General features: G+C 47.1%; 1 protein-coding gene across 1 annotated transcript in view; it reads right to left on the bottom strand.

The window, feature by feature from the left end:
* Positions 1-14,244: 14,244 nt before the first annotated feature.
* The window catches only part of KLHL15 (kelch like family member 15), a 63,028-nt gene continuing 50,810 nt past the window's right edge, over positions 14,245-26,462 (bottom strand). Inside the window, exon 3 of the mRNA XM_063956232.1 lies at positions 14,245-15,532. Coding sequence (XP_063812302.1) covers positions 14,423-15,532 — 1,110 coding nt within the window. The 3' untranslated portion in view covers positions 14,245-14,422. The remainder of the gene's footprint in view (positions 15,533-26,462) is intronic.

The raw sequence follows: 26,462 nt of genomic DNA on the forward strand, positions 1-26,462 counted from the left end.
GACCCTTGTGCACTGATGCACTGACACCTGGCCTGGTCTTAGGAGTTTCCTGACTAGGTCGGATAACTCCCTGGCTTTCTCTTCCGGGAGAAACACCTTTTTCCAGAATCATCCCTAGGAACAGCAGACGTGTCGTCGGAATCAGCTGCGATTTTGGAATATTTAGAATCCATCCGTGCTGTCGTAGTACTATTTGAGATAGTGCTACTCCGACCTCTAACTGTTCTCTGGACCGTGCCCTTATCAGGAGATCGTCCAAGTAAGGGATAATTAAGACGCCTTTTCTTCGAAGAAGAATCATCATTTCGGCCATTACCTTGGTAAAGACCCGGGGTGCCGTGGACAATCCAAACGGCAGCGTCTGAAACTGATAGTGACAGTTCTGTACCACAAACCTGAGGTACCCTTGGTGAGAAGGGCAAATTGGGACATGGAGGTAAGCATCCTTGATGTCCAGAGACACCATGTAGTCCCCTTCTTCCAGGTTCGCTATCACTGCTCTGAGTGACTCCATCTTGAACTTGAACCTTTTTATGTAAGTGTTCAAGGCTTTCAGATTTAAAATGAGTCTCACCGAGCCGTCCGGCTTCGGTACCACAAACAGCGTGGAGTAATACCCCTTTCCCTGTTGTAGGAGGGGTACCTTGATTATCACTTGCTGGGAATACAGCTTGTGAATGGCTTCCAATACCGCCTCCCTGTCGGGGGTAGACGTTGGTAAAGCAGACTTCAGGAACCGGCGAGGGGGAGACGTCTCGAATTCCAATTTGTACCCCTGAGATACTACCTGCAGGATCCAGGGGTCCACTTGCGAGTGAGCCCACTGCGCGCTGAAATTCTTGAGACGGGCCCCCACCGTGCCTGAGTCCGCTTGTAAGGCCCCAGCGTCATGCTGAGGACTTGGCAGAAGTGGGGGAGGGCTTCTGTTCGTGGGAAGAAGCTGTCTGTTGCAGTCTTTTTCCCCTTCCTCTGCCCCGGGGCAGATATGAGTGGCCTTTTGCCCGCTTGCCCTTATGGGGACGAAAGGACTGAGCCTGAAAAGACGGTATCTTTTTCTGCTGCGAGGTGACTTGGGGTAAAAAGGTGGATTTCCCAGCCGTTGCCGTGGCCACCAGGTCCGATAGACCGCCCCCAAATAACTCCTCCCCTTTATACGGCAATACTTCCATATGCCGTTTGGAATCCGCATCCCCTGACCACTGTCGCGTCCATAATCCTCTTCTGGCAGAAATGGACATCGCACTTACTCTTGATGCCAGAGTGCAAATGTCTCTCTGTGCATCTCGCATATATAGGAATGCATCCTTTAAATGCTCTATAGTCAATAATATATTGTCCCTGTCCAGGGTATCAATATTTTCAGTCAGGGAATCCGACCAAGCCACCCCAGCACTGCACATCCAGGCTGAGGCGATTGCTGGTCGCAGTATAACACCAGTATGAGTGTATATACTTTTAAGGATATTTTCCAGCCTCCTATCTGCTGGCTCCTTAAGGGCGGCCGTTTCTGGAGACAGTAACGCCACTTGTTTTGATAAGCGTGTGAGCGCCTTATCCACCCTAGGGGGTGTTTCCCAACGAGCCCTAACCTCTGGTGGGAAGGGATATAGTGCCAATAATTTTTTAGAAATTAGCAGTTTTTTGTCGGGGGTAACCCACGCTTCATCACACACTTCATTCAATTCATCTGATTCAGGAAAAACTCCGGGTAGTTTTTTCACACCCCACATAATACCCCTTTTTGTGGTACTTGCAGTATCAGAGATGTGCAAAACCTCCTTCATTGCCGTGATCATGTAACGTGTGGCCCTACTGGAAAATACGTTTGTTTCTTCACCATCGACACTGGAGTCAGTGTCTGTGTCCGTGTCGACCCACTGAGGTAACGGGCGTTTAATAGCCCCTGACGGTGTTTGAGACGCCTGGACAGGCACTAACTGAGCTGCCGGCTGTCTCATGTCGTCAACAGTTTTCTGTAACGTGCCGACACTGTCACGTAATTCCTTAATTACGGCCATCCATTCAGGTGTCGACTCCCTAGGGGGTGACATCACCATTATAGGCAATTGCTCCGCCTCTACATCATTTTCCTCCTCATACATGTCGACACACACGTACCGACACCCAGCACACACACAGGGAATGCTCTGATAGAGGACAGGACCCACTTAGCCCCTTGGGGAGACAGAGGGAGAGTTTGCCAGCACACACCAGAGCGCTATATATGTATAGGGACAACCTTACAATAAGTGTCTATCCCTTATAGCTGCTTATATCTGTTATTTTTGCCAAATAAGTGCCCCCCTCTCTTTTTTACCCTGTTTCTGTAGTTGCAGGATGCAGGGGAGATTCTGGGAGCCTTCCTACCAGCGGAGCTGTGTGGGAAAAATGGCGCTGTGTGCTGAGGAGATAGACCCCCGCCCCCTTCACGGCGGGCTCTTCTCCCGCTTTTTTCTGGAAAACTGGCAGGGGTTAAATACATCCATATAGCCCAGGAGCTATATGTGATGTATTTTTTGCCAAATAAGGTAAATTCATTGCTTCCCAGGGCGCCCCCCCCCAGCGCCCTGCACCCTCAGTGACCGAAGTGTGAAGTGTGCTGAGAGCAATGGCGCACAGCTGCAGTGCGGTGCTGTGCGCTACCTTATGAAGACAGGAAAGTCTTCTGCCGCCGATTTATGGACCTCTTCTTGCTTCAGCATCTGTAAGGGGGCCGGCGGCGCGGCTCCGGGACCCATCCATGGCTGGGCCTGTGATCGTCCCTCTGGAGCTAATGTCCAGTAGCCTAAGAAGCCCAATCCACTCTGCACGCAGGTGAGTTCGCTTCTTCTCCCCTTAGTCCCTCGATGCAGTGAGCCTGTTGCCAGCAGGTCTCACTGAAAATAAAAAACCTATTTAAACTTTTACTCTAAGCAGCTCAGGAGAGCCACCTAGATTGCACCCTTCTCGTTCGGGCACAAAATCTTAACTGAGGCTTGGAGGAGGGTCATAGGGGGAGGAGCCAGTGCACACCAGCTAGTCCTAAAGCTTTTACTTTGTGCCCAGTCTCCTGCAGAGCCGCTATTCCCCATGGTCCTTTCGGAGTCCCCAGCATCCACTAGGACGTTAGAGAAATCCTGCTTTAACTATAGCTGCATCAAATTGCGTATCATTACATTAACTTTGCACACCACTACTGGTGACTAGCTGAAGTTAGGAGACTGGGACGTGAGACAACACTGGGGTTTAACGAAAACACCATTTTCCAGCCAAGCCCATTTGTGCCTATACCATCATTACCCTACTATAATTCTTGCCCTGAAGTGAAATGAGTAAATGATTTCATTGGTAACTGAAACTGCTTTGTCTAAACCACAGTAATACTGAACCATTGTCCACAAAAGAACGTTTCCTGTTTTGTGGCATCGTGAGCTATAGTCTACAATTTGCTCTGTGCTTTGAATTGTGTACCAATAAAGTATATTACTGAAACCAGTTGTTGATGGACTAGACTACATCATTGGATACAAACCCATGTTATAGGAGAACAGCTCTGGTACTATGCCTTTTTAATTTATATTTCCAATACACCTGTACTCAAGAGAACCTTTTCCTATAAGTAAACCTGCAAGCTGCAACCCCCCAAGGCTTGTTAGAGGCTGTACATAGTAATCATAGTAAGTGTCGCTTTTGTATGGTATACGGCATGAATCTTCAACCTACAGCCCTCCAGCTGCTGTGGACCTACACATCCCAGCATGCTCTGCCACAGTTTTGCTATTAAGGCATGCTAAAACTGAGGCAGAACATGCTGGGATGTGTAGTTCCACAACAGCTGAAGGGCCGCAGGTTGAAAACCCATGGTATACGGTCTGCCAGTACAATAAGTTCTGGCCTCCTTGAACTGTTGTTTTGAAGATAAAATTATTTTATGACAATCGGTATCAAGTGTGTGGGTTTAGGTGCCACCCGAGAGTGATAGGAGGGGTGTAGTTTAGGCTGCATGGTTGAGTGGTCAGTGTTAGGCACCCCCAGCAGGGTTAGGTTGTGGGGGAGTGAGGGTCAGGTTAGGCAGGGGGAGGGGGACTTAGGTTTATGCCCTAAGGAGGTGTGGGTGTGGGTGTGTGTGTGTGTGTGTGTGGGGGGGGGGGGTGTAGGATTAGGCACGAGGAAGGGAGTAACTCCCTTAACTCATCCGTGTCGGAATCCCAGCGTCTGTATTATGACCACCGGGATCCTATGGGCTGGCATTACATGCTGAACCCATTTGAATCATATGCAGTTCTACCTACAAAAGACAGTTTAGCTAAGCTGATTTAAGATTCCTTACCTGCTGTCCGCTAATGTAGAATATATCTTAATTTTTCTGTCCATGGGATAATTAAGTGGACCTCTGATAGTGTGGCAGCTTTTACTGCCAAACAAGCTATCCCAGCATCCACATTAGCACAGTTCCAATGAGCGTCCTAAGTCTTCTGAAACGGAAACGGTCTAATCTTTTAAAAATGGTTTGTACAGCAACTAACTTCATTCCTTAGCCAGCATATCATTGACCACTTTATGCACTATAAATCGTTATTTTGGCTTTTCTCCAAAAACGGACACATCATGTATACCCATTGTTTTATTATGTGGGGGTAAATGTTCTGGGATCTTCGATTTCCCCTTCCGTTGATCAGATGGGTCTTCTCATGAATCAGTAAGCCCCTGAGGAAACCTTCCACATTATCCAGCTCTATGCCTACTAACAGTTTCTCATGGACACTGACCATGCTTAATATTTCTCTGTAATCAGGTAATGTAGAATTACAAACATTATAAACAGTGTAATGCTTATTTCCTTGTACAGGTCACTAAGAGTACTACAAAATTAAGAAAATAATGATAATAAAAAAGCTGGTGCCCAAGGCTGGGTATACACCTGGCCGACGGATACTGCCATCCGATGTAACGAGTGACAACGTTTACGCAGAAATGATCTTATGCTCGAACCTGCTGCCTGATAGTAATTTGACTATGTACATCAACTTTATGATATAGTCAATGGCTGCTGCTGACAACCAATTACACACTCGGCGGTGTACAGTTAAACTGATGTGTGTAAGATATTTTAGCAATGACTGTGCTGCAGGGCTGTCATGATATATCCAAACACACCCATTCACAGACATATTGGGGGTAATTCAGAGTTGATCACAGCAGCAAATTTGTTAGCAGTTGGGCAAAACCATGTGCACTGCAGGTATGGCAGATATAACATGTGCAGAGAGAGTTACATTTGGGTGGGGTGTATTTAAACTGAAATCTAAATTACAGTGTAAAAATAAAGCAGCCAGTATTTACCCTGCACAGAAACAAAATAACCCACCCAAATCTAACTCTCTCTGCAAATGCTACATATGCCACACCTGCAGTGCACATGGTTTTGCCCAACCGCTAACAAATTTGGTGCTGCAATCAACTCTGAATTACCCCCATTGTTTGTACACACCTGCCAATGTATTTGCGCTATATTGTTCATCGATATAACGAACGATATATCGCAGTGTGTGTACCCAGCATAATACTGAAACCCCTCTTAGTAGGGGCTTGCCTACAACACATGTACTTAGGCACTTACAGACGCTGGTACCGGATGCAGCTTCAAGAGATGTAGGAGGCCAAAAGCCTATCCAACTGCTCCTTCTCTTACCTATCAGTTTCATCAGTCACACGATTAGAGGCAGCTGTTTTTCAAAATTGAGAGACATGCTTACTATGTATGTTACTTCTGGTAGTTAAGTATTGTGCCCAAGACACAGCCTTTATCCCGATGGATAATCCCAATGGAACATAAACTGGGACCATCTGGATCCTGTACAGTAAGTTTACTGCCAAACTCTCCCTCCTGTGGTATCTGTCCTGTGCGGCTAAAGAGACAGGAAAATAGACCTCACACTATATACCCTTCATGGGGTGATCTACCAGTTATTTTAATCTCTATGCTGCTTAATAAGGCTTAATATTTAGACCAGGACCGCCATAGTGACTGATAAAGGAAAGAGCATATTTTGTATGTGGAGTAGTCAGGACTAGGAACGAGACTGGAAGCGATGATTAAAGTAAGGGGCAGAGACAAGTGTGACACTGTAGCCGTGAGTTTTGACGTATGAGGAAGTGGTATTATTAAATGCTTTGAGGGAAAGTGCAGTCTGGTAAGGTAAGCACTATTTTGACATACTGAGCATTACGTAACATGGCTACAGCAGAGACACAGGGCCTGATTCATATTTGGAAGGAATTGCACAGCTGCAAAGAAGCACTTTGCAATTCCATATCATTAACATTCAAATGTAACAGGAGGCGTCCATAGGAGATAGCCAGCACCTGTTAGAATTTGCAAGATCCGAGTACTGGGTCTGGGGGTGCAGCCTCTGATCACCATCGCCGACTTCTGTGCAGCATAGCCAACCAGAAGATATCACATGTAACCCGCAGGAACGCGCAATCACACTGCTCGACAAGTCATTCCAATTCAGCAGGACGCAACATATCGTGCAGATCTTGGCCAGGTGTGTACCAACCCTTACTCAAGCTGGTCGTAGGATCCAGACACCAGGGTCCAGGAAGTCTGGACCCGACAACACATCCCTGTTTTGGAGAGCGCTGCCGGTTGCCGCCCCAGCTCTCCTTCTCCCCCCTCCCCCCACTCGTGTGAGTGGAGTGGAAGAGGTCAAATGTAGAGATATTAAAGGGAAGAGGTCTGATAGGTATTAAAGTGAATTGGGAAAGAACTGTGTCATAAAGGCCAATGGAGCGAGAGATGTCATCTAGTGTGCCAGGAGTAGCAGAGAAGCCCGTAAGATGAGTAAGGGCTAGTTTGGTAGATATAGGTCACCAAACACTTTTGCAAGTGCAATTTCTGTGAAAGATTGTGGCCGGAAGCCCAATTGTAGGGAGTCCAGAAGGAATAAGTTAAGGAAAAACAACTGCAGCTCCTGAAAAGAGAATTTGAGTTAGAGAGATACTGGCATATTGCACGGTTGTATTATTGAGCGAGACTTGGTAGGACTCCAGCAGTCTTTGTACACAATATAAATGGCTGCCAATGCCCTCAAAAATATTTTCTTATACAGTAGAAACACAGGAGCATAGGTTGTAATAAGTGGCGGGGACATTTGTACAGTAAAGAGGTTTGGGTTCAATCTGAACTGGGCAAATTTCGTCACGGACTTCATCCCTTAGCATACGGATGGGTTGCATTTCAATGGGCTGGATGCAGCTGCGCTACAGAGAAAAGGTTAGCTGTCTGGAGCAGATTTAGGAAGGAAATGTGTAAGAAATGAAAGGACCCTTCCAAACAAAACAGGGATAATTATGGTGTAATAGGTATAAATTAAACAGCGTTGGAGGAAAGTCACGCATGGGCAGTGAGTATGGTATATAGAGATGTCCACATCCACTAATCATGTCAAATACCCCCCTTTGATCCGCCACATACTTTCCAATTTAGAAGCGCACTATGGAGGTCATTCAGACCTGATCGCTGCATTTTTTGCTGTCTTGCGTTCTGATAGTCGCCACCTACAGGGGGAGTGTATTTTTGCCGTCCAAGTGTGCGATGATATGTGTACGCCGAGCTGCTAAAATTCTGTGTGTGCAGTCTCTGCGCAGCCCGGGACTTACTCTTCCAGTGCGATAGAATCAGGCTGCTTGGGGACAGAGCTGCCTGCAGTTTCCCAACCACTCCTAGTAAACAGTCAGTTACCATCCAGAGTCACCTTGCGAACAGCCGTGCGAACTAATTTTTCGCACCAACCCGTTGCGGACCGGTGATCCCCATTGTTCTTGTCCGACGCGCGTGCGCATTGCAATGCATGCGCCGTTATGACCGGATCGCTCGCTGTGCGAAAACGCACAGCAGTGATCAGATCTGAATGACCTCCCATGTCCCACCAGAGACTAATGCATCTAAAGTACAATGCACGTGTAGCCTGAATAAGGACACCGCATGTAGTAACTTCTCTTTGTGAATAATTAACTAAACTGGGTAAAACGGCAAGAGACAAAATCAGATACAAGTGATGAGTGACTTACATTGTTACAGTTCATTTCAGATTTTATGCCAATTCCTTTGCAAAAAATACAAATCCTACGTACCCAAGACTCCTGAGGTGCGAGAAGAAATGTGTTGAAATTGGGCACGTTGGGGGTCCAAACGGGAGTTTGGATACCCAAAGCAGGGAGGTTAGATGGGTTTAGCTGGCTAAACCTAGTCCGTTTGGACGCGAGACGCATTGGCGACCAAACAAATTGTGACAATTGTTTGGGCGTATAAAAAGTCCCATTTAAACTGGATTTTTAGATGCCCAGAACAATTGAATAAGCCCCTATAAACCAATATGTACATGGCTACGGTGGAATAGTCAAAAAAGTATGTACATACAGGAATCGCTACTGGAACCTAAGGCATATGTATCGCGCTACATGGTGCAAATATTCTTGATGTATGAGGATACATCTGTATTTAATAGGTTCTGATTTCCTAGAATCTGCCTAATTTGTGAGTATAGGTGTTAAAATTTCAGTGGCAATTTGTTTTAGGGCAAAACCAGATCGGGGTTGCCTTATAACATTTTTGCAGTTTCTGTCTTACCCAAACAACCAGGTTTGGCTCAATCACTACAATCAGAGGTGGCCAACCTGTGGCTCTCGCTTTCTTTAAATGTGGCTCCCGACACTTGAAGTCACATTACCACAATAGATCCGGTAACCACTGCACTCCAGAAAGACACGCAGAAGCACTACAAGGGCTGTAGACTGAGGGAGCCAGATACTAGAGATAAAACACCCACTGTCAAACAGATGATCCTTAAGCCCCTTTCACATCGCCAATGCAGGATCACACCCGGGAATTAGAAACAGTCCTTCCCGGGTGGGATCCGGCTTTGGGACCCTAACACAGGGCTGGCCAACCAGTGGCTCTTGAGCCGCATGCGGCTCTTTCTGTGTGTTAATGTGGCTCCCAGCTCCCTGGCTGCCACTGCTCACCATTACACACATGAAGCCTCCTCTGACTGACGTTCAGCAGTTCAGAGGAGGCTTCATGTGTATCTCAGCTCATCTCCGCTCCGTGCGTCCAAAGTGACTTCATGATGTCACAGCCGCACAGCGCTTGAGCCGCAAAGAGGACGGATCCCAGGAGCTGGAAGACTGCAGACAGCGGGCGCCTAGAGAAGGGAGAACGATCAACAAGGCATGGTATGTGAGCGTGTGGTGCTCTGCCCTGCCCTAATATGTGATCAACAAGAGGTGCGGGGGGGGGGGGGCATTGTTTTGATCGGGAGAGGCGCTGAGAGCGGTTGGGGGGGAGGGGGTGGGGAAGAGGACTAAGGTGCTGTCTAGGAGCGGGAGAGGACAGGGGAGCTTTTTAAGGGCGGGGGGGACGGGACAGAGGCGCTGTCTAAGAGCAGGGGGGAGGAAAGAGGCGCTGTCTAAGAGCGGAGGAGAGAGGGAGGTGCTGTCTGAGAGCTGGGTATGGGGGGAGGAGAGAGATGTGCTGTCTGAGAGCTGGGTATGGGGGGGGAGGAGAGAGATGTGCTGTCTGAGAGCTGGGTATGGGGGGAGGAGAGAGAGATGTGCTGTCTGAGAGCTGGGTATGGGGGGAGGAGAGAGAGATGTGCTGTCTGAGAGCTGGGTATGGGGGGAGGAGAGAGAGATGTGCTGTCTGAGAGCTGGGTATGGGGGGAGGAGAGAGAGATGTGCTGTCTGAGAGCTGGGTATGGGGGGAGGAGAGAGAGATGTGCTGTCTGAGAGCTGGGTATGGGGGGAGGAGAGAGAGATGTGCTGTCTGAGAGCTGGGTATGGGGGGAGGAGAGAGAGATGTGCTGTCTGAGAGCTGGGTATGGGGGGAGGAGAGAGAGATGTGCTGTCTGAGAGCTGGGTATGGGGGGAGGAGAGAGAGATGTGCTGTCTGAGAGCTGGGTATGGGGGGAGGAGAGAGAGATGTGCTGTCTGAGAGCTGGGTATGGGGGGAGGAGAGAGAGATGTGCTGTCTGAGAGCTGGGTATGGGGGGAGGAGAGAGAGATGTGCTGTCTGAGAGCTGGGTATGGGGGGAGGAGAGAGAGATGTGCTGTCTGAGAGCTGGGTATGGGGGGAGGAGAGAGGTGCTGTCTGAGAGCTGGGTATGGGGGGAAGAGAGAGGTGCTGTCTGAGAGCTGGGTATGGGGGGAGGAGAGAGGTGCTGTCTGAGAGCTGGGTATGGGGGGAGGAGAGAGGTGCTGTCAGAGCTGGGTATGGGGGGAGGAGAGAGGTGCTGTCAGAGCTGGGTATGGGGGGAGGAGAGAGGTGCTGTCTGAGAACTGGGAGGAAGGAGAGGAGAGAGGAGTTTTCTGAGAGCTGAGGATGGGGCGTGACCTTGTGTCAGCTGTCGGAGCTGCTGGCACAATGGACCCATTTTTACTAGGCCACACCCACTTTTGCGCGCATGATACCGGCACTTCAGCTTTCTTGGAGACAATTCTGGGCTCTTTGACTCTGACTAGTTGGCCACCCCTGCCCTAACAGGTGACTTATAACCCGGCAATTTGCTGGGTCTGTTGCCATAGCTGCAGGGGGAGGAAGGGGGGGGGGGGGGCTCGGCAGCAGGGGTGGAGGCGGCGTTGGGAGATGAGCTCATCTCCGCGCCGCCTCTCCCTATGTAGTAAACGGGTCCCGTCGAACCGGGAACCCGTTTACGCTGCCACTGACTCTGTATTCAACCCAGGAATAACACTGCTTATAACCTGGGTTGAATTATCGGGTCAGGCAACCCAGGAATTCGACCATAGCCCATTCACACCGCACACCAACCTGGGTCGATACCGGGATATTTGTGCGGTGTGAAAGGGGTAATAAGGAGCTGCTACAATGGCATGAGTTGGGGGGGTGGCTCTGAAGTGACACATGAGGGGTCTAGCAGGAGTGACACATGGGAGAGCTGGACGAAGTGACATAGGAGGGTGCTAGCAGGAGCGACACGTGGGGAAGCTGACTGGAGTGACACAGCAGGGTGCTGGCTGAAGTGACACATGGGAGAGCTGAAGTGTACTATGTGAATCGTCTTTCATTATATTTTATATGGTTCTGGCTTTTTCAATTATTTTATGCAGAAGTGACTTCTTCACTGTATTTTATGTTGGATCTGGCTTTAAAAATATATTTATGTGGATCTGTATTTTTCAATGTATATTATACCAGAGTGTGGCCTAGCGAGCACAAGGCCACACCCCATTTTTGCATGCTCACCTTCGGCTCTATGACGTACCCAACAAGATTTTTTAGCTCTTTGACTATGTAGTGCAAGGGTGGCCAACCAGTTAAAGTCATTCAAGATCATATTTCTTCCCCATTCTGGTGTTTAATCTGCAAAACAGAACTTCCTGTCTGCATGCTTTTATGTATGGCGGTGTTGTCACATGATTGGCCGATTACATATTTGCATTAAATCAGCAGGTGTACCTTAAAAGTTGCCACTGTATATGCAGATAGCGGTCTGAGGGATGAGACAGATTAACACATTAAGAGTGGGCAATTTATTAGTGGGATTAGTATTTAACCCTGTAAAATAGATAAGAAAGGTATCCATGTTTGCAGAAGACACTGAGGTTTTATAGTAGACACATTCTAATTAATTAACTAATCAATGTCTACAAACGTCTGTAAGGACATGGGAAAATCCTGTGACTGGAGAAACTTTAACCAATACTGAAAAGGATTTTTCTCTGTAAGGGTAGTTGCACAGTGACATTCACTCCTGAGGCTGGTTGTAATAGCAGAATCCCTCTACCAATTTACAAATGGACTTGCATGCATAACTTCCCATCCTAATAAGCATATGAAGCATTACAGTAACTAAAACTGATAATTACATTTGGGGTAATGCAGCACCTAATATGCACAAAGGGGACATTTTTAAATGTTAATCATGTGTACCAAATTTCTGTAAAACATTGTTACCGAGAAAACCTTAAATCCCAAACATTTTGGACAATAGAAGGGAGAGGAAAAAAACAAAAACAGAAATGATCTGGCAACTTTATCTTTAGTAAACTGTAAATATTTAATTACTTTTTCTTTAACATTGCTAAAGAGATCATTTATCCAGAAAATTAACCCTGCAGCTGCGTGCTGTAGACTCAGATAGGACATCTAGGTCTATGTATACATCTGAAGCAGCAAATTCAGCACCATAAGGCCAAGACTCTGGATAGCGGGTATGGCATGTGATATCAGTGTACTACCAACCCATTACAATATAAATTTGACTTGACAGTATTAATGCATTAAAACATATGTTCTTGCTTGTAAGGCAAGGTTGTATCTGGATCCGTGTTCTCTATGTGCATGCTAGTTACATGCAGTTCTTCAACTCTAGCATGTTCCCTGCCAACGCTGTTAAAAGTATATTAGATATAAAGCAGCTGGAAGTGTCATTTTAGCGTCAGCTTGCTAAAGCCTATTACAACAGTCCATTAACAAGATTACGTTTTCTTTAAAAAAAAAAGTTATCAGCAGATTTGACCCTGAGCTCCCTGTCATTAAGTGTGACAATTTTAAAAACACATAAAAAAAAGGCATTTAAAAGACAATCTATAAACAATGCAATGTTACTTGAAGATCACTGCAGCAATTATTTCATTGTTCTGTAACACGCTGTGAAAATGCTCCTTTCTTTCGGACACAGGACAAACTAACTTATGTCAAGAGACCATTTGTCCTATTCACAAATACATATGCAGGTTAAAAAGTTTCATTATCAGAAATAAAAGACATTTCATGGCTGTATTTTAGTTAGAGCTTTCACACTTGTAATTTGTGTTTTTAGGTTTAGTGGCCCTAAAAAAAAAAAAAGACCCACCAGGAAAAATAATTTTTTTTTTTAATATATTGATACTAAAGAAGTGTGAATCACATTACACAAAAGGCCAGGGGCCAAATGTAATAGAGTGAGAGTTTCAGAAAGTGAGCGATTCGGTGAGGTTTATGGGGTTTTTTTTTTTTAAAAGTGGCAACCATTTACACTGCAGAACCAGGTTGATCTTGCTGTGTAAATGATTGCCACTTTAAGAAAACCCCCCCCCCCCAAAACTGCAAAACCTTACCAAATCTCTCACTTTCTGAAACACTCACTCTATTACATTTGACCCCAGATGTACCAAGCCTTGAAAAGTGATAAAGTGGAGCGCGATAAACTATCAGACAGCTTCTGTCTTTTTTCAAACAGGGCCTGTGACATGGCAGTTAGGAGCTGATTGGCTGGTAATTTATCACTCATCTTTACCACTTTTTGTGGCCAAGTACATCTGGCAAGGGGCGTTTCTAGAGAGGAGGCTGCCCATGTGCAGGCTCCGGCTGGGCCCCCTCCTCTCTAGATGGCAGCGCTGTGTAGACTTTGGGAACTAGTGCTGTCCCAGAGTCTACAGCGCATGCGCAGATCTCCGGGAAAATGGCGCGGCGGCCCTTTTTCCAGCGATTTCGGCAGTGCTGCTGCGCCGCGTGACTACGGAGGGTAACTATTTCAATTAAATAGGTGCAGCGTGGGCCCCCCTGAACCCCCAGGTCCCATGTGCACCCATTCTAAATACGGCATTGCATCTGGCCCCAAGTGCCTCTACTCCACTTGTAAAAAAAAAAAAAAAAGTGTACAAATCAGTAAAATGATTCATATTTATATTTTTGTAATTATTTACAAAAATACAAATCAGAGAGGCTTAATAAGTATATAAAAGTTTCAATTTTTTTCCTTTAAGGTTTCTGCAAAACTTAACAAAAACAGTATTTGTGCTGTACCTAAGTAGTTATTTATGACAAGTTTGTGGGTGACCAGTTCTGATGAAGTTTAATAGAACTTATTAAGTGGTCACATTTTGAATAGGATTATAAGTATAACAGCTATACTATTAGAGGTAGCAGAAGGCCTGAGTCATGCAGATATTTCAAGATTAAGATTCGCAGAGGAAAGGAGAACGTAGCATAGTCAACAGTATCAAGAACCCTGCAGAACCTTTTCATATATTTTATACTAAGCCTTCTCGGGATATAGAACATTAGTTCTCATCTACAGTTCATGAGATCATTGCAGATTAAAGAGTTTAAAAGAAAACTATAAAAACAAAACAAAAGCGCGCAACCCTTAGATAGGTAATCAAATAAAAGTACAAAAAGGAAAATAAATATTTAAAAAATATATATATATAAAACCTAACATCACATTGACACTATTTGCAAGATTCAGACCAGACACATTTCTAAATTTTAGGCAATTTCTTTTGAAAACGGATAGGATTGCTTTACGTTTCACTGAAAGCATTTAATAGTTACCTTACACAAAGCAAAAAAGTGGGTAAAAGATCTGATTTGCTTAAGACGTAAAAAATAATAAATAAAATTGCTAACAGGAGTTTGTTTATCAATTGCTAATGTTTAAGTGCAACGTTTCACGTGCTCTAAAACATATTCTGGAAAATGTAGACTGCATACTTGTAAGCCGTCCAGCTTGCAAGGCATTCTGGGATATTCATCCTCCTTCCATTTGTTTTCCTCCGGATCAAACGTCAGAATAGAGTCGCTGTAATGGCCGTTGTAACACAGACCACCCAGCACCATGATTTGTTTGTCCAGCACAGCCACGCCATGGCCACTCCTGCCAATGGGCATAGATGCCAAGATCGTCCACTGATCCATTTCGGGATCATAAACTTCTGTGGAGGGGCAACCTTGGGATTCAAAAGAAGCTCTTAATATAACACACACACCACCAAACACATACAGTTTGCCATTGTAAGATATCATCTTGTGAAAGCATCTGGCGTAGTTCATTTTGCACTTGTTCTCCCAACAGTTTGAGAGCACCTGTGTTCTTCTGGTCCTCTGTTCCACAGTCCCTTCTTTACTTGGGTCAAAAACACAAACTTGCTTAGATGTCGAAGACGACGTAATCCCACCAGTGATGAACAATTTATTGTTGAGAACTGTACCCTCATGGCCATACTTGTTTACTGGATAAGGATCCACAAATTCCCATTTGTTCTCTACTATATCGTAACGCTCTGTAGAGAAGAAGGTTTCATCTCTAGTCCTCCCGGCTACAGCATAAATATATCGGCCAATAATACCTACGGCAAACTCTGACCGAGGTACAGACATGTCAGACATTCGCACCCAGCTGTTTTGCCGTGGGTCGTATCTGAAGACTTTGGACGAAGCATGAAATTCTCCGTCTGGGCCCAATTCTTCTCCTCCAAGTAAGAAAACAAAGTTGTTGACAATAGCAAGGCAGTCAGGCCGCAGAGGTACCAGAGGACCTTCCAGCTCCCACCATACCCGAGGCTTGTGCAAAAGGAGGATTTTGCTGTTGACCATGCTGTGTCCGATCATCCCTCGGAATACTGCAGTCTGAGGTTTAGCCGAGCGAATGTGGTTGGATTTTATTTCAATTAAGGGTTGTTCACTTACATTGTGAAAGTAATTTAGTGCCTGCTCAACCTCATGCCTCAGCTGACGCGAGTATCGATAAAATTCAGAAGTTTTCACCTGTGAATAGAAAAAAGTAAAATCAAGTATGTAAATAAATAGAATAAAAATCTATGGGACACTAATTGCCATTTTAATACCTACATTGTCCACATGGGCCCATAAACTAGATTAAAGTAAAGATTACAATACACTGTTTCTGGTGGTGAATGACTAGATTCCCATATTCTGAACAGATTACTAAAATTATGGTAAAAAAAAAAAAAAAAAGGAGTGCTGACAACATTCAACAGTATACAAGGCATGACTGACCACCACAAGCACAACACAAATCCTGGCAGTCCTTTATCATTTTCTGTTCTCAGTGACACCAAAAGTGTTGCTATCAAACAGCTAAACCACTAAGCAATCTCTATTTCCTCCAACTCAAATAGCGCTACCTCTGTGTCTAATAATGTTACTTAGGCAAGGGTTTGCCAAGTTTTTCTATAATATAGGAGCCAGACCTCCACATAAAAACAAAACCCACAGTGCCTCTCCCCCCCCTTCCCCCGAGCCGCATCTCCCCTGCCCCCAGGCAAACCAACCACCACGGCCACATCCCTAAGGGGTTATCACCACACAAACCTGCCCTCCACAGCTACCCCTCACCCCTTCCAAAGGCAAACCACCCCCACCCTCCCAAACTCCCCCTCCCTTCCCAACAGCCACATTAATAAGCAGCTGACACCCACAGGCAACCAATCTCCAAAACTAAAGCCCCCAACGTGGAAGGGGGGGGACCGACCAACAATGAACGAGCGCGGGGCTGTGCATCGTTCATCGTTGGTGCATACACACTTAACGATATGAACGAGTTCTCGTTCATTAATGAACGAGAGCGTTCATATCGTTGTGCGTTATCTGCCAGTGTGTAGGACCCTTAACTCTTCTGAAGCTGTAATCCCCAGCCACGCATAGACCATCCTACCGGAGAGCTCTATGCAGAGAAAGTTATGTCTTTTAGGATTAAACAGGCAACTGTCCATCCATTTCCATTCTTAATGAAATGTTTAGTAACCTGGTGTACTAAAAACTGCCTCCCCCCAAAGAGAGAACCTTGGAGAGAAGCTGGGCTGAGGTGTCATCTCTACCAATGGTTTTCTTAATATGTTTTTTAGGTAAAACATTCATAACTTTAGGATTCAATCAGCTTGGTTCTTCACAGAATTGTCCAGACTAATTAAATTATCAATACCCAAATCTCACAAGAGAATCAACCTAAGGGACCAGACAAGTACATAATCTATGCCCACACATTTAATGCTCTGGTTCTCCTCTGCAAGTGTATATTATTTAAGGCCTGCTCTGATGTCATCTCTCAGGAAAATAAAAGGTTAAAATTGTTCAGGAGGCATAGTTCACACAGAGGCGGAACTACTGCCAGTGCAAGCAGTGCGTTGCACTGGGGCCCGCCTCTGTCCAGGGGCCCAAGCATGTAATGAGTCAAACTGACTCATTACATGCCGCTGTGCGCTGCGGGCAACCGCTGCCCGCAGCGCACAGCCGCCCACAGAGGAGAGGAGCAGCGGCACGGACGGGGGAAGGAGGAGGAGGGAGGTGAAGGAGGGAGCCGCAGCAGCGCTTTGTTACTGGTGGAGGCGCTGCTGCCCCTCTGCTTCACTATAGGCTGTCTTCCGAGAACAGCCTATAGTGAAGCAGAGGGGCAGCAGCGCCTCCACCAGTAACAAAGCGCTGCTGCGGCTCCCTCCTCCTCATTCTCTACTGCCCGGGAATCGTCTGACGCTGCACTGAGGAGCCTGAGCCAGCGGAGAGGGTAAGTATAATTCTTCTTTCTTTTTTTCTTTCCAACAAAAATGGGGAATCTGCCTGCCGCAATGTGTAAAAAGGGGGAATCTGCCTGCCGCAATGTGTAAAAAGGGGGAATTTGCTTGCCGCAATGTGTAAAAAGGGGGAATTTGCTTGCCGCAATGTGTAAAAAGGGGGAATTTGCTTGCCGCAATGGGTAACAAGGGGGAATCTGCCTGCCGCAATGGGTAACAAGGGGGAATCTGCCTGCCGCAATGGGTAACAAGGGGGAATCTGCCTGCCGCAATGGGTAACAAGGGGGAATCTGCCTGCCGCAATGGGTAACAAGGGGGAATCTGCCTGCCGCAATGGGTAACAAGGGGGAATCTGCCTGCCGCAATGGGTAACAAGGGGGAATCTGCCTGCCGCAATGGGTAACAAGGGGGAATCTGCCTGCCGCAATGGGTAACAAGGGGGAATCTGCCTGCCGCAATGGGTAACAAGGGGGAATCTGCCTGCCCTAATGGGTAACAAGGGGGAATCTGCCTGCCCTAATGGGTAACAAGGGGGAATCTGCCTGCCGTAATGGGTAACAAGGGCACGCTGCCTGCCGTAATGGGTAACAAGGGCACGCTGCCTGCCGTAATGGGTAACAAGGGCACGCTGCCTGCCGTAATGGGTAACAAGGGCACGCTGCCTGCCGTAATGGGTAACAAGGGCACGCTGTCTGCCGTAATGGGTAACAAGGGCACGCTGTCTGCCGTAATGGGTAACAAGGGCACGCTGTCTGCCGTAATGGGTAACAAGGGCACGCTGTCTGCCGTAATGGGTAACAAGGGCACGCTGTCTGCCGTAATGGGTAACAAGGGCACGCTGTCTGCCGTAATGGGTAACAAGGGCACGCTGTCTGCCGTAATGGGTAACAAGGGCACGCTGTCTGCCGTAATGGGTAACAAGGGCACGCTGTCTGCCGTAATGGGTAACAAGGGCACGCTGTCTGCCGTAATGGGTAACAAGGGCACGCTGTCTGCCGTAATGGGTAACAAGGGCACGCTGTCTGCCGTAATGGGTAACAAGGGCACGCTGTCTGCCGTAATGGGTAACAAGGGCACGCTGTCTGCCGTAATGGGTAACAAGGGCACGCTGTCTGCCGTAATGGGTAACAAGGGCACGCTGTCTGCCGTAATGGGTAACAAGGGCACGCTGTCTGCCGTAATGGGTAACAAGGGCACGCTGTCTGCCGTAATGGGTAACAAGGGCACGCTGTCTGCCGTAATGGGTAACAAGGGCACGCTGTCTGCCGTAATGGGTAACAAGGGCACGCTGTCTGCCGTAATGGGTAACAAGGGCACGCTGTCTGCCGTAATGGGTAACAAGGGCACGCTGTCTGCCGTAATGGGTAACAAGGGCACGCTGTCTGCCGTAATGGGTAACAAGGGCACGCTGTCTGCCGTAATGGGTAACAAGGGCACGCTGTCTGCCGTAATGGGTAACAAGGGCACGCTGTCTGCCGTAATGGGTAACAAGGGCACGCTGTCTGCCGTAATGGGTAACAAGGGCACGCTGTCTGCCGTAATGGGTAACAAGGGCACGCTGTCTGCCGTAATGGGTAACAAGGGCACGCTGTCTGCCGTAATGTGTTTAAAGTGTAGTCTGCCGCTATGTTTAACAAGGGCACGCTGTCTGCCGTTATGTGAAAAAAGTGTACACTGTCTGCCGCTAGGTGTAACAAGGGCACGCTGTCTGCCGTTATGTGTAAAAAGGGGACGCTGTCTGCCAATATGTGTAAAAAAGGGGGACGCTGTCTGCCGTAATGTGTAAAAAGAGGAATCTGTCCGCCGTAAGGTGTAAAAGGGTCTCTACCTGGTGTAGTGGTGCTACTGTGCGGCGTAATTTGAATAATGGAGACTACTGTGCACCGTTTAATGAATTGGTATTATTTTGTGGCCACACCCCTTCCCCACGAAGCCACGCCACTATGTATTTTTGCGCGCGCTTACGGCGCGCACTGCCCCCGTTTTGCATGCAGGGGTGGGGCTCCAATGCCGTTTCTTGCACACAGTGCTAAAATGTCTAGTTACGGCACTGTTGCTAGGTATCCACTTCCCTGAGCAGGTCCCCCCTCACCAGATCCTCTCCAGGGGTGAGGGGGTGGACTTGGATGGGATGGGGGGGGGCCCAAGCCATTTTGTCGCACATGGGCCCACCGCTCGCTAGTTCCGCCACTGAGTTCACATATAAATTAGCTGAAGCTCACACATCAAAGTATTGCCCGTTTTCTTCCCCACAAAAGTATGGAGAAGTACTGCAAGCTAGCCTATGCTACAATTATCTAATACAGCACCCATATGAAGGGCCTTACCGGGGAAGGAAGTGTCCCGCTAAACACATTCCAGGCAGGGTTCTTTTGTCCCTTCTACTGAGCTACGGTGTTACATAACTCTCCGCTGAGACATCAAAGGGGATGTGGGGGGGGGGGGGGGGGGGGGGGGGGGGTATAAGACCATTATAACGTAGTGCTTAAAGGAAACAGTCAATAGTAATAATGGCTATATTTTTACTTTTCATACTCTATTGCACCTATCACAAGAGGGACATAACCAGAAAACAAGATTTGATGCTTACCACTCCCTATCGAATATAATGTAATAATAAGAATTTACTTACCGATAATTCTATTTCTCGGAGTCCGTAGTGGATGCTGGGGTTCCTGAAAGGACCATGGGGAATAGCGGCTCCGCAGGAGACAGGGCACAAAAGTAAAGCTTTCCGATCAGGTGGTGTGCACTGGCTCCTCCCCCTATGACCCTCCTCCAAGCCAGTTAGGTACTGTGCCCGGACGAGCGTACACAATAAGGGAGGAATTTTGAATCCCGGGTAAGACTCATACCAGCCACACCAATCACACCGTACAACTTGTGATCTAAACCCAGTTAACAGTATGATAACAGCGGAGCCTCTGAAAAGATGGCTCACAACAATAATAACCCGATTTTTGTAACTATGTACAAGTATTGCAGATAATCCGCACTTGGGATGGGCGCCTAGCATCCACTACGGACTCCGAGAAATAGAATTATCGGTAAGTAAATTCTTATTTTCTCTATCGTCCTAGTGGATGCTGGGGTTCCTGAAAGGACCATGGGGATTATACCAAAGCTCCCAAACGGGCGGGAGAGTGCGGATGACTCTGCAGCACCGAATGAGAGAACTCCAGGTCCTCCTTAGCCAGGGTATCAAATTTGTAGAATTTAGCAAACGTGTTTGCCCCTGACCAAGTAGCTGCTCGGCAAAGTTGTAAAGCCGAGACCCCTCGGGCAGCCGCCCAAGATGAGCCCACCTTCCTTGTGGAATGGGCATTTACATATTTTGGCTGTGGCAGGCCTGCCACAGAATGTGCAAGCTGAATTGTATTACACATCCAACTAGCAATAGTCTGCTTAGAAGCAAGAGCACCCAGTTTGTTGGGTGCATACAGGATAACAGCAAGTCAGTTTTCCTGACTCCAGCCGTCCTGGAACATATTTTCAGGGCCCTGACAACATCTAGCAACTTGGAGTCCTCCAAGTCCCTAGTAGGTGCAAGGCACCACAATAAGCTGGTTCAGGTGAAACACTGACACCACCTTAGGGAGAGAACTGGGGACGAGTCCGCAGCTCTGCCCTGTCCGAATGGACAAACAGATATGGGCTTTTTTGAGAAAAAACCACCAATTTGACACTCGCCTGGTCCAGGCCAGGGCCAAGAGCATGGTCACTTTTCATGTGAGATGCTTCAAATCCACAGATTTGACTGGTTTTAAACCAATGTGATTTGAGGAATCCCAGAACTACGTTGAGATCCCACAGTGCCACTGGAGGCACAAAAGGGGGTTGTATATGCAATACTCCCTTGACAAACTTCTGGACTTCAGGAACTGAAGCCAATTCTTTCTGGAAGAAAATCGACAGGGCCGAAATTTGAACCTTAATGGACCCCAATTTGAGGCCCATAGACACTCCTGTTTGCAGGAAATGCAGGAAACGACCGAGTTGAAATTTCTTTGTGGGGCCTTCCTGGCCTCACACCACGCAACATATTTTCGCCACATGTGGTGATAATGTTGTGCGGTCACCTCCTTTCTGGCTTTGACCAGGGTAGGAATGACCTCTTCCGGAATGCCTTTTTCCCTTAGAATCCGGCTTTCCACCGCCATGCCGACAAACGCAGCTGCGGTAAGTCTTGGAACAGACATGGTACTTGCTGAAGCAAGTCCCTTCTTAGCGGCAGAGGCCATAAGACCTCTGTAAGCATCTCTTGAAGTTCCGGGTACCAAGTCCTTCTTGGCCAATCCGGAGCCATGAGTATAGTTCTTACTCCTCTACGTCTTATAATTCTCAGCACCTTAGGTATGAGAAGCAGAGGAGGGAACACATACACCGACTGGTACACCCACGGTGTTACCAGAACGTCCACAGCTATTGCCTGAGGGTCTCTTGACCTGGCGCAATACCTGTCCCGTTTTTTGTTCAGACGGGACGCCATCATGTCCACCTTTGGTATTTCCCAACGGTTTACAATCATGTGGCAAAAAACTTCCCGATGAAGTTTCCACTCTCCCGGGTGGAGGTCGTGCCTGCTGAGGAAGTCTGCTTCCCAGTTTCCATTCCCGGGATGAAACACTGCTGACAGTGCTATCACATGATTTTCCGCCCAGCGAAAAGTCCTTGCAGTTTTTGCCATTGCCCTCCTGCTTCTTGTGTCGCCCTGTCTGTTTACGTGGGCGACTGCCGTGATGTTTTTCCCACTGGATCAATACCGGCTGACCTTGAAGCAGAGGTCTTGCTAAGCTTAGAGCATTATAAATTTACCCTTAGCTCCAGTATATTTATGTGGAGAAAAGTCTCCAGACTTGATCACACTCCCTGGAAATTTTTTCCTTGTGTGACTGCTCCCCAGCCTCTCGGGCTGGGCTCCGTGGTCACCAGCATCCAATCCTGAATGCCGAATCCGCGGCCCTCTAGAAGATGAGCACTCTATAACCACCACAGGAGAGACACCCTTGTCCTTGGATATAGGGTTATCCGCTGATGCATCTGAAGATGCGATCCGGACCATTTGTCCAGCAGATCCCACTGAAAAGTTCTTGCGTGAAATCTGCCGAATGGAATTGCTTCGTAGGAAGCCACCATTTTTACCAGGACCCTTGTGCAATGATGCACTGTTTTTAGGAGGTTCCTGACTAGCTCGGATAACTCCCTGGCTTTCTCTTCCGGGAGAAACACCTTTTTCTGGACTGTGTCCAGAATCATCCCTAGGCACAGCAGACGTGTCGTCGGGATCAGCTGCGATTTTGGAATATTTAGAATCCACCCGTGCTGTTGTAGCAGTATCCGAGATAGTGCTACTCCGACCTCCAACTGTTCCCTGGACTATGCCCTTATCAGGAGATCGTCCAAGTAAGGGATAATTAAGACGCCTTTTCTTCGAAGAAGAATCATCATTTCGGCCATTACCTTGGTAAAGACCCGGGGTGCCGTGGACAATCCAAACGGCAGCGTCTGAAACTGATAGTGACAGTTCTGCACCACGAACCTGAGGCACCCTTAGTGAGAAGGGCAAATTTGGGACATAGAGGTAAGCATCCCTGATGTCCCGGGACACTATATAGTCCCCTTCTTCTTGGTTCGTTATCACTGCTCTGAGTGACTCCATCTTGATTTGAACCTTTGTAAGTGTTCAAAAAATTTTTTAGAATAAGTCTCACCTAGCCTTCTGGCTTCAGTACCACAATATAGTGTGGAATAATACCCCTTTTCTTGTAGTAGGAGGGGTAATTTAATTATCACCTGCTGGGAATACAGCTTGTGAATTTTTTCCCATACTGCCTCCTTGTCGGAGGGAGACCTTGGTAAAGCAGACTTCAGGAGCCTGCGAAGGGGAAACGTCTCGACATTCCAATCTGTACCCCTGGGATACTACTTGTAGGATCCAGGGGTCCTGTACGGTCTCAGCGCCATGCTGAGAACTTGTCAGAAGCGGTGGAACGCTTCTGTTCCTGGGAATGGGCTGCCTGCTGCAGTCTTCTTCCCTTTCCTCTATCCCTGGGCAGATATGATCTTATAGGGACGAAAGGACTGAGGCTGAAAAGACGGTGTCTTTTTCTGCAGAGATGTGACTTAGGGTAAAAACGGCAGATTTTCCAGCAGTTGCCGTGGCCACCAGGTCCGATGGACCGACCCCAAATAACTCCTCTTCCTTTATACGGCAATACACCTTTGTGCCGTTTGGAATCTGCATCACCTGACCACTGTCGTGTCCATAACATCTTCTGGCAGATATGGACATCGCATTTACTCTTGATGCCAGAGTGCAAATATCCCTCTGTGCATCTCGCATATATAGAAATGCATCCTTTAAATGCTCTATAGTCAATAAAATACTGTCCCTGTCAAGGGTATCAATATTTTTAGTCAGGGAATCCGACCAAGCCACCCCAGCTCTGCACATCCAGGCTGAGGCGATCGCTGGTCGCAGTATAACACCAGTATGTGTGTATATACTTTTTATGATATTTTCCAGCCTCCTGTCAGCTGGTCCTTGAGGACGGCCCTATCTATAGACGGTACCGCCACTTGTTTTGATAAGCGTGTGAGCGCCTTATCCACCCTAAGGGGTGTTTCCCAACGCGCCCTAACTTCTGGCGGGAAAGGGTATACCGCCCATAATTTTCTATCGGGGGGAACCCACGCATCATCACACACTTTATTTAATTTATCTGATTCAGGAAAAACTACGGTAGTTTTTTCACATCCCACATAATACCCTCTTTTGTGGTACTTGTAGTATCAGAAATATGTAACACCTCCTTCATTGCCTTTAACGTGTGGCCCTAATAAGGAATACGTTTGTTTATTCACCGTCGACACTGGATTCAGTGTCCCTGTCTGTGTCTGTGTCGACCGACTAAAGTAAACGGGCGTTTTAAAACCCCTGACGGTGTTTTTGAGACGTCTGGACCGGTACTAATTGTTTGTCGGCCGTCTCATGTCGTCAACCGACCTTGCAGCGTGTTGACATTATCACGTAATTCCCTAAATAAGCCATCCATTCCGGTGTCGACTCCCTAGAGAGTGACATCACCATTACAGGCAATTGCTCCGCCTCCTCACCAACATCGTCCTCATACATGTCGACACACCCGTACCGACACACAGCACACACACAGGGAATGCTCTGATAGAGGACAGGACCCACTAGCCCTTTGGAGAGACAGAGGGAGAGTTTACCAGCACACACCAAAAACGCTATAATTATATAGGGACAACCTTATATAAGTGTTTTCCCTTATAGCATCTTTTTTTTTTTTTATATATTTCTAACGCCAAATTAGTGCCCCCCCTCTCTGTTTTAACCCTGTTTCTGTAGTGCAGTGCAGGGGAGAGCCTGGGAGCCTTCCCTCCAGCCTTTCTGTGAGGGAAAATGGCGCTGTGTGCTGAGGAGATAGGCCCCGCCCCTTTTTCGGCGGCCTCGTCTCCCGCTCTTAACGGATTCTGGCAGGGGTTAAATATCTCCATATAGCCTCCGGAGGCTATATGTGAGGTATTTTTAAGCCAAAATAGGTATTCATTTGCCTCCCAGGGCGCCCCCCCCTACCAGCGCCCTGCACCCTCAGTGACTGCCGTGTGAAGTGTGCTGAGAGGAAAATGGCGCACAGCTGCAGTGCTGTGCGCTACCTTTAGAAGACTGAGGAGTCTTCTGCCGCCGATTCTGGACCTCTTCTTACTTCAGCATCTGCAAGGGGGCCGGCGGCAAGGCTCCGGTGACCATCCAGGCTGTACCTGTGATCGTCCCTCTGGAGCTGATGTCCAGTAGCCAAGAAGCCAATCCATCCTGCACGCAGGTGAGTTCACTTCTTCTCCCCTAAGTCCCTCGTTGCAGTGATCCTGTTGCCAGCAGGACTCACTGTAAAATAAAAAACCTAAGCTATACTTTTCTAAGCAGCTCTTAGGAGAGCCACCTAGATTGCACCCTTCTCGGCCGGGCACAAAAATCTAACTGGCTTGGAGGAGGGTCATAGGGGGAGGAGCCAGTGCACACCACCTGATCGGAAAGCTTTACTTTTGTGCCCTGTCTCCTGCGGAGCCGCTATTCCCCATGGTCCTTTCAGGAACCCCAGCATCCACTAGGACGATAGAGAAAAAGGGCTATTTCTCTATACACTGTTGCGGAGCCTGAACCTTGCATGCCAAAGTGGTCAGTCTTATCACATCCCGGCACCTTACAACCACCTGGGAAGACTAATCTCCATGGCATAAGGAACGTTTATAGGACCACATGCCATACCACACTAGACGAGAGATATCTTCGGGATCATACAATCTAGTGAGGATAAGATATGCTTGTTAGCTATTCTATGCTGGAACCTGTTTCACGGAAGCTACAATAAACCACTGATCCGGAACTTTTGTATAAGTGCAAACATAACGCTGCTTACACTTTACTGCTCAAACCTCTGCTGTTCTCATTGAAGGACACAATACATCTGCAAGGAATCCTTATCTGGTCTACAACACAGATGCCAATAATGTCTTTTGGACATTGATCGATAATTAAAAATGTTTTGAAAATATCAAATAGTATTCAGGCTTCATATGTGGTAATTTAAACAAAATACAGTCACTTGTGAGAGATTATAAAAGTTTTCAAGATACGATTGCCAAATGTTATGTTACAGTATATGGGGAAATAAAGTACTAGGAATTTTTTTTTTCATTTTGGGAATGGTTTTTTTTTTTTAATACAACTCTTATGCGGAATTTTTTTTAAAAAACAACTAAACTGTGTCCAACATCTAAAATCTCTCCCACACAAAATAGCAAAAGGGAAGAAGTAACTTTTTCTTAAAGGTTTTTTCCTGCCTCTACTTAGACTATGTTGTTGGAGGGTTGGGATTGAGTAAAAAAAACAAACAAAAATAAATAAGATTTTACTTACCGGTAAATCTATTTCTCGTAGTCCGTAAGTGGATGCTGGGAACTCCGTAAGGACCATGGGTAATAGACGGGCTCCGAAGGAGACAGGGCACTTTAAGAAAGAATTAGGAATACTGGTGTGCACTGGCTCCTCCCTCTATGTCCCCTCCTCCAGACCTCAGTTAAAGAAACTGTGCCCGGAAGAGCTGACAGTACAAGGAAAGGATTTTGGAATCCAGGGTAAGACT

Source organism: Pseudophryne corroboree, chromosome 2, assembly GCF_028390025.1.
Source record: "Pseudophryne corroboree isolate aPseCor3 chromosome 2, aPseCor3.hap2, whole genome shotgun sequence".
NCBI classification, from domain to species: Eukaryota; Metazoa; Chordata; class Amphibia; order Anura; family Myobatrachidae; genus Pseudophryne; species Pseudophryne corroboree.